General features: G+C 42.9%; 1 protein-coding gene across 1 annotated transcript; it reads left to right on the forward strand.

Annotated features, from left to right (window-relative positions):
* The first annotated feature begins 2,726 nt into the window (after positions 1–2,726).
* LOC126108201 (ankyrin repeat domain-containing protein 23-like) lies at positions 2,727–16,752 on the forward strand. Its single transcript, XM_049913439.1, has 2 exons — positions 2,727–2,803; positions 16,272–16,752. Exons 1-2 carry the CDS (start codon positions 2,727–2,729, stop codon positions 16,750–16,752), a joined length of 558 nt encoding a protein of 185 aa, XP_049769396.1.
* Positions 16,753–17,754: the final 1,002 nt, after the last annotated feature.

Genomic DNA, 17,754 nt, shown 5'->3' on the forward strand with positions numbered 1-17,754 from the left:
TGTATATCTACATACTCTCCTGACGTCATTGCCCAATATGGGACAAACACATCTGTGGTGCATTTGCGAGGATAAAATTGTTCTCTAGTATTCGAACCTCCGATTTCCCAGTAATATACTTACTTAGGCAAGCGTATCTGGTACTCAGTCCGTTTCTGTGAACGACAAACAGAAGGACTGCTACTACGTAGTACGTAGGGCAGTGTTTGCAAGCCGATCTGCCAATAGAAGTTCTGTCTTATCACGCAAACTCTGCGATATGGATCCTGGAAATGTGCTTATAGCCACAGCCAGCCTCTCGCTTAGTGGCGAGGGCCACGGCAAACAGTGGCCGGAGACAAGACACCCCCTGACTCTGTGCACAGCGGTGTGACTGTGAGTTCACTCTCTGAGAAGTTTTGTCGCAATGTCTAAACGCCTGATACTTTTTGGTGAGATGTGTTTGCAGCAGCGCCCATCTCTCACTTCTTTCCACAACGATCGTAATCCTGATCGCTTAACAAATCTGCTGTGAACGCTTCAATGGCCGTGCACGAGACTTTGAGCATTCTCCTACTTCCAATCTTCTCTCCACCACATCATGATTTCACTGGCGTCTGTCAGGAATCCGTACTCTCCACTGTTTGTTAATGTCTCCTCTTCATCTTACACAAAGACTGATGAGTTCTCTTCGTCAAGGACAGCTGCATTGCAGAGACCAAGCGTGTAAAATTTATGAAGCTCGGGACATCGACGTTTGTTGACCCTAGCAAAGCCGATTAATGTTTAACATATAACCACATGATTAGAAAAAAACAGTTTCCGAAATTTTCCTCATCTGAATGTTGTGTTCCGTGCTGTCCTCGCCTCTGTAGTTCCGTTCATCTCGACTGCTCAGTACCAACAATGGAAAGTTGCAGCAGGTATCAGATACCTACATGGAGGACTTGAGGCAAAATTCACCACATTTCAGTCAAAACTGTAGGGAAATAGAACAAATGAGGGCAACTGGGATCCGTAGGTTACTGTGTCGCAGGTATACATCGAGGTACAGAGAGCAGTCGATATCGGTCTCTGAGTCATCACTTCCACATCACAGACGCCATAAAATTATTTCGTCTCTACTCACGATGATAGGAGCAATGCGACCGACGCCATTAAAAGTTGTGTTGCATTGTCAGTGCATTGGGAACTGACCAATGGTGCACTGTCTGTCGTTTCATTAATACCGATGCTGTAGCGGCTCATATGCCGCCCCATAATAATGTGACAGACGCTTTTGTCACGACATTTATACATTTACTACTTCGGTCGAGGACTTTTTGTAATCAAGAAACGTATTTTACATCTTACGTAGTAACACCTTTGTTAAACGTATCGCATTTTCTTTCACGTACTTACCGTCTATTTAATTTTAAAGCTGTACATTGCTACCAACGCATTCCGTCATTTTGCCGTTTCCAGCACTTTCTATGAACTCTTGAGAATTCGATTATCGTTATGTCATTTGCTACGACATACTTACGTTAATTAAGTGGTGACTAATTTTTTGGATCATTTTTCATTTACTTTAATCTTTTTAAGACACCTTCAAACATTAAACATGGATATATGATTGTCTTCATATCTAGAGAAGTACTATCTGCTACGTCGGCTAAGTATGATAAAAGTGCATGTGATGTTTCAATTTTTTCTTGTTCTCATCCTGAAGAGTGGTTGGTCCATAGACTGTGTTCAGGCGTACATTTTCTGTGACTTTCCTTTCATTTTGAGAAAAGACGTCCCCATGTCAGATTTTAATTATGTTCCTGGAGCGCCGAAAATACTGATTTGTGACCCTTAGTTGGGGTACTCAAACTCCTATCTTCATACTGTCTTTCCGCCCTGCACTTTTGATCAAATTGTTTTTTTTAATTATTCAGTTTTTACGTACGCTGCAGATACGTCACTGAACGACTCGCAGCCTGATCGTCCGCCTATATTCCGCCACGCCACTAGAACGGAAGCACGCGACACACAAAATCGCGAAACCAGCGTCAGATCCGCATAACTAAAGTGTACCGATTATGAGCACATTTAGATGTAAAGCGCAAATGTGCTGCGACCGACAGAAGTTTGTCGCTGCTGCTTGCATCGCGGAATGTTGGCAGTTTTATTTCTTCCGCGAGTAATGGCGGTTGTATGAAGTAAAGGAGAACGATAAAGAAATTTGCGTGCGTGAGTTCACCACCGAAATGAGAGTGAATCGAAATTTGACGCAGCGTTACATTTTTAAAATCCAGCCACAGCACAGCTTCGCGAATCCCTCCAGTTTGGAAATGCACGTCCATTGCCACGTGTGAGTCGCACTGCCAGTCGCTGGACAGTTCCAGCATTTTAACGCATCCGCACGGCCCCTGTTTCGCACCCGGCACATTCACTGTCTCTGCTGCCTCCAGCTGATGTTACTCTACACTGCTGAGAAGAAGCCGATTGTGTGAGAAAATCTTCCGGAAAACGTGAGTAGATACCGGCAAAAAATACCGTCAAAACGTTCTTCTCCGAGCCAATTAATACACGCGATAGTTACATAATGATCACATGGCTGACACGTGCTGTGCGGAATAGGAATAGCGGTAAGGGGTGGAACGTATTTTCACTCCATAGGTTTGCAGACGTATAATGGCTAGAAAAAGTTCAGTTGTGTAGCTGTGTAGTTGTGTAGGTGAGGTGGCTGCGGTGTGTCAGAAGGACCGCTGAAGGCGAAGATGGAGGAGGTCGGCCAGGAGGCGGCAGCCATAGCCGTGCGCCCTCTGCAGCGGGGGCGTGCTGCGCGGCAGTGCGAGTAACTGCCGAGCTCCAACTTCATTCTGTGGGGGTGGGGTGGGGACGGGGTGTCTATGCGGTCGGTGTATCCGCTACTGATGTTTCGTGGTTACCAGTGTTAAACGTTCCCAGTGTGTTAGGTACATTGCATCACATTCGACGTGGGCGAAAGTTTACACCTTCCTGTAATTTATGTACAGAATACTGTCTTTTCGTTTTCGTACTGTTCACTAAATTTTTTAATGTAGTAACTGAAGCCGAGGTGTAGCACACAGCACTCACTGCAAGTTTTAGAGGTGCTCAACACTTTATCTCATTCAATATCCAAGACCGTATTCGACATGAGTGAAGAGTTTACATTGTTGCTAATTCTTGCTTCAGTTATTGAAGGTTTTTGCATTGTGATGGCATTTTATTGCTGTACGTACTGCACAAACATAAGACAAATTCCTCTTCAGTCCCTCTCCACAAATACTGTGAGTGTACTGTAACTCAGCTGCCCGGTTTGTGCTACAATCGGCTGTAACTGCCGCAAATCGTCGGTCGCTTCTACGTCGTTATAAACGGTTTCGACTGTACCATGGCTCTGATGCAGTGTACATTATATCAACACACAAATCAAGAGTTTTGCTCAGTCCACACATTCGCTCGAACAAGCGAGAAGGCCATCTCGAAAATAAGTAACAAAAAAGTATCGCCAAGATTACCTTTATGACAATGAAATGAACACCCTTAGCTGCTTACAGGCGTTGGAAATGTCGTGTGGCTAGGGCCTCCCGTCGGGTAGACCGTTCGCCTGGTGCAGGTCTTTCAATTTGACGCCACTTTGGCGACCTGCGCGTCGATGGGGATGAAATGATGATTAGGACAACACAACACCCAGTCCCTGAGCGGAGAAAATTTCCGACCCAGCTGGGAATCGAACCTGGGCCCTTAGGATTGACAGTCTGTCACGCTGACCACTCAGCTACCGGGGCGAACCTTACAGGCGTTGACATACGTCAACGGGGACAGATGAAAATGTGTGCCCCGACCGGGACTCGAACCCGGGATCTCTTGCTTACATGGCAGACGCTCTATCCATCTTTTTATTTTTTGTTCGGTATCGTTCGTTGCGTTTGGTCTGGACATCCGTTCAAGTTGATCGTTGTTTCCTTTACTCAGTTTTTTTATTACAGTTGGCTAGCGCCTCTCTGACCGAACACGCTGAGCTACCGCGCCGGCTAAGCCACCGAGGACACAGAGGATGCCGCGGCTGCAGGGATTTATCTCTGGCACGCCTCCCCCCAAACCCACATTCTCAAAGTTTTGTCCCGCTCTACATTCGTAGTGCCCCCGCCCTTTATACTCATTACTCGGGGCGCGTTGCCGATTCCCGTAAGAGTTCGGGCACTGTTTGTGCCTCCGCACGGAAGGAGAAGATGGTCCAGTGGCCGGTGAGCCTTAACTATATATATATATATACTAAGATGGTATCTGTTCTTTCGGACATCTTAGTATATATCGTATATATAAGATTCCCTTTCATACTCAAGCTTCTGTCATTTTCAGTGACTGTAATGCTTGTTTTATACAATCGTAGTTATGTTTTTCCAACAAATACGTACTTCCCCTTACAAATGTTTGCAGTGACAAAGTGTTTCATCGCCTGCTAAGTGCCAACACAACCGGCTCCCACTGCCTCCTGCATCCTCATGCCGTCGACCACTGCCGGTTCTTCGGCCTTTTTGCGGCAGTTTCTCAACCCGAGGGCGAGAGGGCGCCCTGGACCTCTGCCCCCTCCTCCGCCCTCTTTGACGAGGCCGACAGTCGGAGCTGCCACCACCGCCAAAACTAAACCAAAACGAATGCATCCCACAGTAACAAAAGAAACTAAGCGAAATGGCGAGACGGAAACGGTTCTTCCCAATGCAGTCTTTAGCGTTGGACAGAGCGTTGTGTGCAAAATTCAGCCACATACGTGTAGAAGAGCGGGAAGAATGGGGTAAGAAACAGAGAAAAACCATGAATATCGATATTAATTAATGCCTTTTATAGTACTGAGTTCAAGCATGAGAACTGTTCATGATTCACGCAAACACTACTGGAGATTTGTTTTTCGAGATGGTCCTCTCGCTTGTTCCTGCGAATGCCTGAGCTGAGGAAAACTCTTGCTCTGTGTGTTACTACATTGTACGCTGCGTCAGGGATTTGTAACATTGTTTTAAAATCTGTGTGATACTTAACTGAGCGCCTCTGCACGTAACAAACAAATAAAATTGCCTTACTTCCAAAACAGCAGCGGTGGAATGCGATACGTTGTTGTCTCTTATGCAAAAAATAAAAATGTCCTAGCTACAGGCTCAGTGGTATGCAATGCCGGGCGCAATACTTTGAAATGTACGTGAAATTCTTTCGGCTGATAAAACATTCACGAAAAACCCAACGTCTTTGAAAAACATATGACTTGGACGCTGCTGGTACTGACTGTCGTGGATTACTAACACAGATTTTTTTGTGAAGTTATAATGCAAGTTAACTTTCGCTTTTCAAAACATCTGACGCGTGAAATTACACTTCTCAGAAAAATACACCATATTTACCAATTGAGTCACAAACGACGAGATTTATACAGCAAATATCATCTAACATCACTAAAAAGGCATAAATACAAATCATCTAATTACATATACCTGTGCTAACAAATATTCGAACCATTAGAAAGGAGAAATATCTAACTAGCCTTTTCATCCAATCAGTGGGGCTACTCAACAATTACAAACTGTCAGTCAACTCATCTACACAAACGCGCTGGCAAAACGAGAGTCATCATAAATATTTAACAGCTTTATCTTGCTTGCGAAAAGACTTGTGCTTACATGTTCTCGTAATTCCTACGTTAATCTTACACCTGGTGGCTTCACAGAGCACACACACCACAAACACTGCCTACTCCATCCTCCTTCCCTCAGACACTACTGTGAGCCAAGCGCTCCCTTACTCGCACTCTACAACCTCAGACCAGAAGCAGTAACTTTGGCTCTGTGAGCGCGCGCAGTCAGCGATCCACATTATAAGGCAGTCAGAGACATACATCGTTTACAATATACTAGTTTCATTTTAGTTTACGTTAATGTTATTATCATATACGGGTGCCACACACAAATGTGCCCCAGTAGACTCCTATCAACATTATCCAGTAGAAAAATGGCTCTGAGCACTATGGGACTTAACATCTGAGGTCATCAGTTCCCTAGAACTTAAAACTACTTAAACCTAAGGACATCACACACATCCATGGCCGAGGCAGGATTCGAACCTGCGACCGTAGCGGTCGCGCGGTTCCAAACTGAAGCGCCTATAACCGCTCTGCCACAACGGCCGGCTAATCCAGTGGAAACCGGTTATAACGGTGTAGAAGGGAACGAGGGTTTACGGTAATTATAACCGATTGTCGCACAAATCGATTTTTTCTTTGGTTTTGATAAAAATTTCACGTCTGTAAATTTTAGCTCTCATAGAGCTGACTCTTGAAAGAGCGGCAGAAATACGGTACACCTGCAGTACTTACAATGCAGTATTTGTGAAGAGAGACTGAAGATGAATTTTCTTACGCTTTTGCAGTATGTAAAGCAAGAAAATGCCACCAAAGTGTAAAAACTTTTAATAAGTGAAGAAAGAAGTAGAAACAATGTAAACTGTTTACTCACGTCGAACTTGGACAGTGAACGAGATACAGTGTTGAGCACTTTTAAAACTTGCAGTGAGTGCTGTGTGGTACAGCAGTCAGGAAGGACACAGTTCCGCTTCAGTTACTCTATTATAGAATTTAATCGACAGTACCAAAATGGAAAGACAGTATTCTGTACATAAAATATTGAAAATACTTAACAAACATAATCACAAAATACCAATAACTAATACACTATGACTCCATTTCTGTTTCTTGAAAAAATCACAAACGTTGGGATCTAGTTTTCTATGGCCACAGCAAAGTCAGTGTTGTTAACTTTCTTAACCAGTCGCTTTAACTTTAAACGCTGTACAGTAACGCATACTACAATACACTGGCCCACTTGTGGTAATTAAAACTGTACCAGAGACAGGCATTTGTTGATATTATTTTGAATGTCTTATCCGAGCAATATTTCGAGCAGGTAATTAGGCAACTAAATCGTGAAGCTAACGTCTTAAACCTCCTAGTCACAAAATTCTTCGATCAGATAACGGAGCGGAAGGTGTCTGTGATAATAATGCTATGACAGCAACTATGACTACGGATATCTCAAGGAAAGTCAAGAAAGGTCTTAGCAAGAATGAGAAGATACACACTGTAGAATGTGTGTGTAATCAAACATTAGTTCTGTGAACGAAGATGTGGAGCACAAATGGAAAAAAATCAAAACCGTCCTTCAATATGGCTTAGACAAGTACGTTCTGAGCAAGGTGTTAAGGGATGGGAAAGACCCACCGTCGTTTAATAGACGTATTAGGAAATTGCTACGTGAGGAAAGAGACTTTCATCACGTACTCAACAGAAGTCAAAATCTTCCTGACAAACAAAAACTGAATGAAGCGAAAATGAGCATCAGCAGGGCAATTAGGCGTTTAATGACCTTGACAGTAAAATTTTATCAACCGACTTGAATAAAAGTGCTTATAAGTGTTGGTCCTCCGTACAATCACTAATCGGTTCGAAATCAGTTATTCAGTCACTCAGAGACCAAACTGGCACCGAAAAGGGAGAAAACAGAGAGACGGCCAAAATACTGAATTCAGTCTTCTGAAATGATTTCACTGCGGAAGATCAGAACACGAGCCCACCTTTCAATCATCGCGCGAACGTCGAAATGGTAGGTACAGAGGTAACTGATCGCTGAACAGGAAACGACAATCAGATACAAGGGGAGAATGTCAGGCACAGCCAACCGGTTCATTTTTGACGGGTCCCTCGTGTACGTACAGAAAGTAAGGACTGTAAGATATTTTGGCTCATTGCCTCCAATATTTTGAGCAAATCGCTCTTAAAGTACATGACACTAACCGACTCAAAGTGAACTGGATCGGCAGATAATTGTAAACTGAGCATTTTTGATCATTATATATGCTGTCCTGAAACGTGTATTTTTCGAAAAATCAAGAAAAGAAACTTTTACGACTGCCGTTTTTACACGCATGAAGGTAAACATGCTCCAGCGAAAGCGGCGCTAAGCGAGTGACCGAGACACCTGGTTCATGAGCGATGACTCTGTGTTCGATTCCTAGACGGATATTGCGGTTTTTGTTTTTGCGTATGTGGCTTTCTTCGTTTCGGAATTGATTGCAATTGGGGGGAGGGGGGGGGGGGGTTCATAATGTGCGTGAGTCATTAGGGTATAATAGCGTTAAGTGAATTAATTATCTAACACATTGACAATAGTGGACAAGTGACCTTTTAAGCCGTCCGTAAGAAAACAGGTCCGAAAAGGACTTGTATGTATTCGTCACGAGCAACGACAGTAGCTCATAACAGGAAGCTTTGTTCATACAGAGAAGCGGCAAAGAGTGAACGCAGATAAGGAACCCACTCTTGTTCGACCGACTCTTGCACCTTGTACCCTTACCAGGTAGGACCGACAGAAGATCCAACGAAGAGCGGCGCGTTTCGCCACGGGACAGCTAAGTCGGCGCGAGAGCGTTACAGAGATGCGCAACAGGCTCCAGTGGCAGTGGGTACAAGGGAGGCGCTATGCATCACGGGTGGCTTACTGCCGAAATTTGGAAAGAGGATTTACCAGGAAGAGTCGATCAACATGTTACGTATTTCCACATACATATCGCGAAATGAGCACGACGGGAAAATTCTGGAAACTAGAGCCAACACAGAGGCTTAATGACAATCACTCTTTCCAGGCGCCATTCACGAGTGGAACGGCGAAGGGGACCTCAGTTAGTGGTACCAGAAATCCCCTCCGCCACACACCGTCAGGTGGCTTGCGGAGTATTAATGTAGGTCCGGATACTACAGCAAATTCTAAGATACCCCTGCTTTCTGAGTGATTTTTTGGTGGTGAAGGATACTGAGTGCAACATAAGCACTGTACCAAAGAGGGCAGTTGATGGCGTAAGTTCACTGGCTGTAGAGAAGAAACTGATGCTAAATCAAAATAAGACTCAAATTTTACGGTTTCTGGAGAACAACTGAACTAACACTGACATATTGATCAGATGTAACATGCATATCATTACTCAGTCCGAACAATCCAAATTCATAGGTGGTAAACTGACATAGACAGCGCACGTTCAGTATCTTGTTCAAAAACTTAACACTGGTGTATTTATCACTGGAAGAGTATCTGAAATAAGTGATAGCCCAACACGAGAATTAATCTACATTGCTTACTCTGATCAGCTTATGACTAACAACGTTATATTCTGGTGTAGTTTTTTTCCATTCTCAAAGGCTCTTCTTGGCTCAGAAAACGGCAGTTCGCGCAAAATGTGGCGTAAGTTCACGAAACTGTGGTCGACCCCTGTTCACCGGCCGGTGTGGCCGAGCGGTTCTAGGCGCTACAGTCTGGAACCGCGCGACCGCTTCGGTCGCAGGTTCGAATCCTGCCTCGGGCATGGATGTGTGTGATGTCCTTAGGTTAGTTAGGTTTAAGTAGTTCTAAGTTCTAGGGGACTGATGACCTCAGCAGTTAAGTCCCATGGTGCTCAGAGCCATTTGAACCATTTGACCCCTGTTCGAGAGTCTGGGAGCTCCGACGCGGCCCTCTAAATGTATATTTCCACTTCGTCTGTAGTTAACAACGCGTGGTTTTTCCCCGAGGATGAGCAGCTTTGACTCAGCTGATACAAGACAGAAATCCACCCTGCATTTCGACCGCATCTCCTTGACTCGGGCGTGCAGTATTCTCCATTTTCAGTAAACTACCGCAAGAATAAACAAATCTCAGCAGGAATTCACGCACTTTCAAGTCTAATCTGAAGAATTTTCATGACTCACTCCTTGTACACTGACGTGACTCCTTGTATAAAAATTAAGCAAATTCATATGTTGTATTGTTAACTAATTAGCGGTTTGACATGTGGGTACTATTCGTGGGAATTTTATCTGTTCTTAAGGTTTCAGACTTAGTTTGATATAGAGACTCGTTCCATCACCGTACAGACTTGCTCCTCAGCCTAGACGTGTGAAACAAACCAGAAATGCATAACCGACTTCCATAACTTGAACGTAGTGAAGGATTCGCCTTGCCTGAGCGATTTCAGTGTTTTTATCCATGAAAAGGCATTACTACAAAATCGTAAGTTTTCAGGAGCGAACGAAAACATTCTGTCAGTGAGTATGTTGAATGTAACAGGACGGGCTCTCCACTGTTTAAAGAACAGGACGAAATGGATAGTTTGCCATTATTGCAGTTATTAAGATTTGCAATCCATAATGAGTCCAAAATCTTGGAGTAACGTCCTTTTCTTGAATAAGTAACTCATATCCATAGTCAAGTTACGTTTTAGTAGTTTTTAAATTGTTTCTTGTTTTTACCCATTCATTTTCTCAGTTGTATAACTCTAATCAAAGTTTATAAAATGGATTCATCGATCATTATCATCGATCAAGCAAATGTTGAATGTCTATGTTTTTTCCTGTTAACAGCTAATTGTCCAGTGCAAATATTATGAAAATTAAAAACAACAGACCCTCCTGGAAATAAAGCTTCGAATGTATCATTGTGCAATCCTTCTACGTGCTTGGAAGCAACAACACGTGACCGTAAAGTACTATGTTCAAAATGCACAAAGAAACATGGTTCAAATGGATAGTACATTCATGACAGTTCACTATTGCTATTTTTATAACTTTATGTTGATAATTTCCAACATTAGGTCTCTCTTTTTTTCTGTTCTTTGTATTTTCACTATGTTCCAACTCAATACTTGAATTCGTTTTACATTTCACAACACATGTTCAGAAATAACAACTATTAAGCTACGAAAGGCGAACCGTAAGATATAGTACATTAAGTACTCGGTAGATGGCATGCGAATATGCTCACCATTGAAAGGGCGCTACTCCAGGAGTAAGCCCTTTTGTAAATGACGTCACACTGACTGAGTCGCAAAGCCCATTTCACGTAAAAATATGTATCTATGTCTATATGATATGTTGCCTTTCGTAACTCATTTTATCAAAATCTGGAGTAAGGCCCCTTCGAAAATGACCTTTACTCTTTTATAGTAAACAAGACAAATCGTGACGTGTCGCAGTTGTCAACAATACATGCCTCTCCTCTTGGCCCATGCCGTAGCCTAGCAACGGTTTGAGTCGAGTCGAAAGGCGAGCAAGACGACTATTCCTGTCCAAATTCCCAGATAATCCTTAAAAAACAGAGAAATGCGGCAACAGTACGGAGCAGCGGCAGCAGTAAGACATCTGGTGAGACACCAACCAGCGTCTGGTTTCTGCCAAAGCACGCGCACCGATGCTGATGCACAACATTAATTGTCGATTCTTGTATGTTTAATAAATGTGGAGATCTGCGACACAGAACTTATATTTAGAGTAATATACTTTTGCAAACTAGTCGAGATGATTGTTGATTCTAAACTGTGTAAGGCAGTTTGTGTAGCAGAAACAGTAATTGTATGTATCTTTCAGTTACATGAAGATCGGGAGTCTGCAAATTATAAACGCTCCTACAAAGCTTCATTCGCTCATTTGGATAACGCTCGACAAGGTATGTACATATGTACATCGTCGCTGTTTCTTGAAACACACGTCCTCCATGGATCAATCGTAAGAGATAATTTATTTTTACAAACATTTCTGCAGCATTATAGATGAATTTCAGGCAGTAAGTACTGTTTTGGTTCAATTCTAGTGTCCTGTTCCACGCGTCAGCTTTAAAAAGTGACGTCGTGTGTGACGTCATGGGTTTACAATGCGAAAGATGGAACTGTCCTGTCATTAAGTGTTATCTGTTGTCGTCTTTGTAACGACGCAAACCATGCTGTTTATGGTAAATATGTCACGATTTTCGCGAATGTGGCTAGCCAGTAACCTAATGGCAGAGCTTAATTTTCTGCTAGTGAATCGAGCGAGCAGCAATCGCATTTGTAACATTGGTTCTCGTAAAGTATTTGGCTATGTTTTTCTCAATAAGGCATGATTTCGGGACGCGAGGTTCCGCAGCAATCTAAGAGGACAACTTAAAATTGTGCGAATGGAACTATTAGCAATCAACCATATGTATAATCTTGATTATCACGAATATTTTGCTGTATTTTTCTGAAAGTAGAACGAGTTATGAGGCGAGGTTATGGAGGAACGTAAGACGACAGCTATATAGTTCAATTATAGTCCTCCAATCAACGGGTCGTAAATTTTGCTGACATTTCATTGTGTATTGTTGCTACTTTTAATATTGTTTTTTGTTTTCGTCTCTGTACTTGAGCTATTTAGGTCAAGTTTATTTTTAGATTCCAAGATTTCTTATTTGCCGCAGTAGTACAGAAGGCACTCGATATCCAGAATTGAAATGTATAGCTCAATTCTAGTCACCAATTCCAACATTTGTCACTTTTCCGTTGATTTTTCGTTGCCTTTGTAGTACTTTTTCTTTTAGGAATTGTGTGTGGATTTTTCTTTATTTCCTGCTTATCTCGTCCTTAAGTTTCCTATTTTTTATTACCGAATTTGGCAATATATAGACTGCTTAGAACCTAAGACAATGGGGCATTATTTTTCTGCTTCACAGAACTTCTTTATGCATTGGTTATCTGTTCATTTGACATCACACCTCGTAGGCTGTGAGTTTTGTTGACGGATGAGAAATATTCCAGTATTCATCAGTAGCCTGAAATTTTCCCTGTCCTATCTGGTGTCTTCTGTGACATTTCGTTTCCTCAAATCATTTCTTGTCTCTTCCCGCCATCTCGTGGTGTTTTCTAGTTTGGAAATGAAATTAAAAATGGTATTCTTTAGCCTGTTGTCACTCATTCTGTAAATATGAGTGTAAAACTTTAATCTCTCTTCCTTATTGTGTCTGTGATTTTTTTCTGTGGTTCTGCACAGCTCTTCATTTCTCCTCTTCGTCAGGTTGTTAGCTTTGTTCTTTTGAGGCCCTGAGGCTTTTCTGCTTTTGCAGCTCTTCTTGTCCACCTCTTGTTCTCAGTGTTAGGCACTCAAATCCCCACAGTGCATCCGGTTTAAGTACTGTAAAGTAGTGTTTAATTTTTGCCTGGAATGATACTGATGTTTTATTACATCGGTTTTGGGTGCGTTTGTTTCCTAATTCCATTTTCCTCGATCTATCTTTATTTGTGGTTTTATCTAACCCATTTGATTGTATCCAGTCTCCCAGGTACTTAAACTTATCAATTTTTTGATGTGTGTTCGCAAACATTTTTCTCTATTGTGTATACGTTCAATATATTGCATTTCAGCCTTTGATACTTGTAGTCCGGTTTTAGCTACAATTTTGTACAGTGTTTCTATCATTACCTTTGCATCTATTTTCTCATTAGAAACCATTGCAATTTCGTCAGCAGAAACAACATATGCCACGCCAGATCTTGGTCTTTCTTGTTCTACATGGATTCCTTCGATGTTTTTCTCTTGTAGTTCTTGACCTCTCTCTCATGACCTTGTCTGAGATCACACTGTAGGCAATCGGCGAGAGCCCATGGCCCTGCCGGACTCCTGTTGTAATTGTGAAGCATTCAGAAAGTTCACCTAGGAATTTAACTTTAGAAGTTGTGTCTGTAAGTGCCTGTTTGACTGACTGTCTGCTGGTTCTGTCAACACCTGCTTGTTCCAGTGTCTGTCTACAGAATCGTTGGCTTTTTTTACATCAGCGAATGTAACGACTGTGTTCAGGTTCTGCATTTTTGCGGTCGTGGGGACTGTTTTCAGGTTAAGAATTCGGCCCGTGCAAAAACTACTTTCCCTCAACCCCGCTTGGTACTCGCCAGTTGTGTCCTCTGCTCGGTCTTCTGTCTCACTCAGCAGAGGCCTCAGTATGGAGCTGGGTAAGTGTGTGTGCCCGTCCTGTCTCCCTTCTTACGTGGCGGGTGGATTGTGGCTTGCTTCCAGCCGTCCGGTATTCCTCCTCCCTCCCAGCAGTATCTCGTGACCTCGTAAAAGGTTTCAGCTGTCCACTCCCTCCTAGTTTTCACATCTCAGTCAATATCCCGTCTTCTTCTGGCACCCTGTTGTGTTTTGGCTGCCCAGCGTATTGTTCAAATGGTTCAAATGGCTCTGAGCATTATGGGACTTAACTTCTAAGGTCATCAGTCCCCTAGAACTTAGAACTACTTAAGCCTAACTAACCTAAGGGCATCACACACATCCACGCCCGAGGCAGGATTCGAACCTGCGACCGTAGCGGTGGCGCGGTTCCAGACTGAAGCACCGAGAACCGCTCGGCCACCTCGGCCGGCCGTATTGTTCAGTCTACTGCGGTATAGTGGCTCTGAAGGTGGGTTTTCCTTTCGAGGCTGTCTGGAAATTAGTGGTTGTGTTGGTTCCTCGCAGTTTACAAGATTTTGAAGTATTTTGCTTGTAATACAGAGTTGTGTTTGTTGTTGATAATCAGTTTGGCTGTTGAATATCTGAAGTGAAGGCCCACCTGCTTGTTCGCTGTTATTACTTCTTTGAAAGCATTTTAAAATTCCCTTGTATTTTTCCGACTGAAGTCTGTATCGATACGTCTCCTGCACGCTACTATTTATCTCATTTCGCGGTTGTTGCGTTAGATTTTAGTTTGTACCCGCCAAGAACCCCCACTTTTTCGCGATATCCCCTTAGATTCAATCCCTGTTATGAATTATTACCGCTATTCCACAATATTACGAGTTTACTGCCAGTGATATTCTAGTGGATTTTATTAAGGCGGCATATGGTTCTTTCACTTGCTCGCGTAAACTGTGATAATTTATTTGATGCATGTATGCTTTTTTTCTGTTGTTACCTGCTTTCTTGTTATCTCAATTCCTTTGCGATGTAACTGGTGGCTATGTAATTAATTGCATGAGCTACAATGCAATTTTATAGTATTTGTGTGCATTATCTTTTTTTCTGTGGTACATTCGTTTTTTAGGAATAGGCCTCGTTGCCTTCAGATGTCGCCTCTAAGTAGCGTCTGTGACTCAGACATGACGTCGGTCAAAGCCAGAGAGAAGAAAAATCTGTGGAGTGAGCAGTGCGTGCTGCGCCTGTTGTCAACATTGAGCTGGAACCGTGACACGATGTCGGGACGACGCTGTTTGCTTGAGGTGAGTTCACGTTGGCCGTCAAGTACATCACGTCACGTCAAAACATTCCACAATGCACTACAAACGGCGGAATTAACACAAGTTGTCAACAGACTGTCGTGTCACGTCATAGCTAGTCTATGTTTCTCGGGAAGAAAGTTTTGATGGCATCATCGTCTGCTAACATTGTAAATTAACCTATTTTTACCGCACTCACTCGTTTTATAACAGCGGATACTGTGATTTTGTATCTTCGTAATCTTTATTGTTATTATTATGCTTTGTTTTTGTGGCAAATTCCAAATGATGCATGTCGATTTCATTGTTTTTTCTTTCGGATGTTCTTACACGAGCAATGTCAGACATCTGAAAACGAAAAATTATTTAGTTTTTACCATAACAGAACAGACTCCCACTTTCTCGTAGCACAGACAGGTCGACGATCTGAAATGTTTCACTGCTCAGCACTTCATCAAACAAAACTGATGTAGAACACAGGTTATGAAATTTGTTTTGGCCATTAATAACCTTTGTCGTTGTTAGTTCCTCAATTGCGATACTGTGCTCTGAGATGGAACTGACGTGACATGACGTGGCGGGCAGTGTGAATACGGGCTGACGTCACCGTGTCGTGACGTGATGCCCGCCCGTTCTGCTTATCACAGCTGAGACAACAATTTATTACAGGTACCAAATACAAACGCTTTGGTGCCTAGAAAACTCCTATCTCAAATACACAGCAAATACGAAGGGAATCTATCTGTACTAACTACATAGGATGCTTTATGGGCAACCAATCCCACGTCGTCCTGACTGCTCACTCTGAGGTCAAAGCAGAGCGTGAAATCGGACACTAGAATTTATTCATTATTTTTTTCTGTTTATGTATCATTAAATAAGGTGTCTTTGACGTCTTTGTGCCAATGCAGTTTGCATCCTCAATATTAGTACACTACTGTCACATTATCTTGGCTTCTCATCTCCCCGCAACTGAATTAGTAGAGACTGAACGAGTTCGACCTGCTGATAAGTGCATTCATTTCGTTGTCAGCTCTGACACTCAAGCCATTACTTGACTACCTATATGACTGATTTCAAACAAGGTTTTCACAGAGTAACATTTTGGATCTCCGAACCCCCTCTCTCTGTGTGAGTGTGAGTGTGTGTGTGTGTGTGAGTGTGTGTGTGTGTGTTTTAGATACGTTGTGGAGGTCATGTTCATGTCACTGCTGCTATACTAAAACTGATGTAAATTATAATGTGATTTACAGGATCCTGACTGAGGAGCAGAAGCAGACGCTGGCTGGGAGGCTGATCATTGCTGCGTCACAGGGTCAGACCGGCCAAGTGCGGGCACTCCTGGATGCGGGGTCGCCAGTCAACGCGACAGACGCCAGTGGCGACACTGCCCTGCATGAAGCAGTGATGAATGGCCACGAAGAAACTGTCAAGTGCCTGATTGATGCCGGAGCAGATGTCAACGTCAGGGACTCGGATGGGATGACGCCTCTGCACTGGGCTCCATGCAGAGGTGGCGAGCAGCACATTGTACGGATGCTACTGGCGGCATCAGCGTGTGTAGATGTCCAGGACGGTGCGGGGGAGACTCCACTCCATGTGGCTGCCAGATGGGGGTATGCATATGCAGCGAAGGCACTGCTGCTGGCTGGTGCGAGGACGGACATAAGGGGTAACAGTGGGCAGAAGCAGACACGGTACAACTATTTAGCACTCAACAAATCTTGTGATTAAAGACTTTTATCTAAATTCTTCTTGTATTGCATAAAAATTTGCTATTCCCTTTTTTAAAGTTTGAACACAATACATCTTAAGGACCACACATCAAAGAAATTTTAAGAGGGGGTTGGCGCAAGTTTTAATCTGTATTACTATACAAGGACAAGTCATTGTTTATCACATGATACTCTAATGAATGGTCAGACAGATACAGGACATACATAACATGTAAAGAGGAAAAGTTTTCATTAAAAGTCTCTAAAAGCTCTTGTCTGATATACTTCACATTTGCACCTGATACTCTCACCAGCATTTAGTTGGATATATACTATGTACTTCATTCACAATTGTTGTTGTTGTGGTCTTCAGTCCTGAGACTGGTTTGATGCAGCTCTCCATGCTACTCTATCCTGTGCAAGCTTCTTCATCTCCCAGTACCTACTGCAACCTACATCCTTCTGAATCTGCTTAGTGTATTCATCTCTTGGTCTCCTCCTACGATTTTTACCCTCCACGCTGCCCTCCAATACTAAATTGGTGATCCCTTGATGCCTCAGAACATGCCCTACCAACCGATCCCTTCTTCTGGTCAAGTTGTGCCACAAACTTCTCTTCTCCCCAATCCTATTCAATACCTCCTCATTAGTTACGTGATCTACCCATCTAATCTTCAGCATTCTTCTGTAGCACCACATTTCAAAAGATTCTATTCTCTTCTTGTCCAGACTATTTACCGTCCATGTTTCACTTCCATACATGGATACACTCCATACAAATACTTTCAGAAATGACTTCCTGACACTTAAATCTATACTCGATGTTAACAAATTTCTCTTCCTCAGAAACGCTTTCCTTGCCATTGCCAGTCTACATTTTATATCCTCTCTACTTCGACCATCATCAGTTATTTTGCTCCCCAAATAGCAAAACTCCTTTACTACTTTAAGTGTCTCATATCCTAATCTAATACCCTCAACATCACCCGACTTAATTCGACTACATTCCATTATCCTCGTT

This window comes from Schistocerca cancellata, chromosome 11 (assembly GCF_023864275.1).
Source record: "Schistocerca cancellata isolate TAMUIC-IGC-003103 chromosome 11, iqSchCanc2.1, whole genome shotgun sequence".
NCBI classification, from domain to species: Eukaryota; Metazoa; Arthropoda; class Insecta; order Orthoptera; family Acrididae; genus Schistocerca; species Schistocerca cancellata.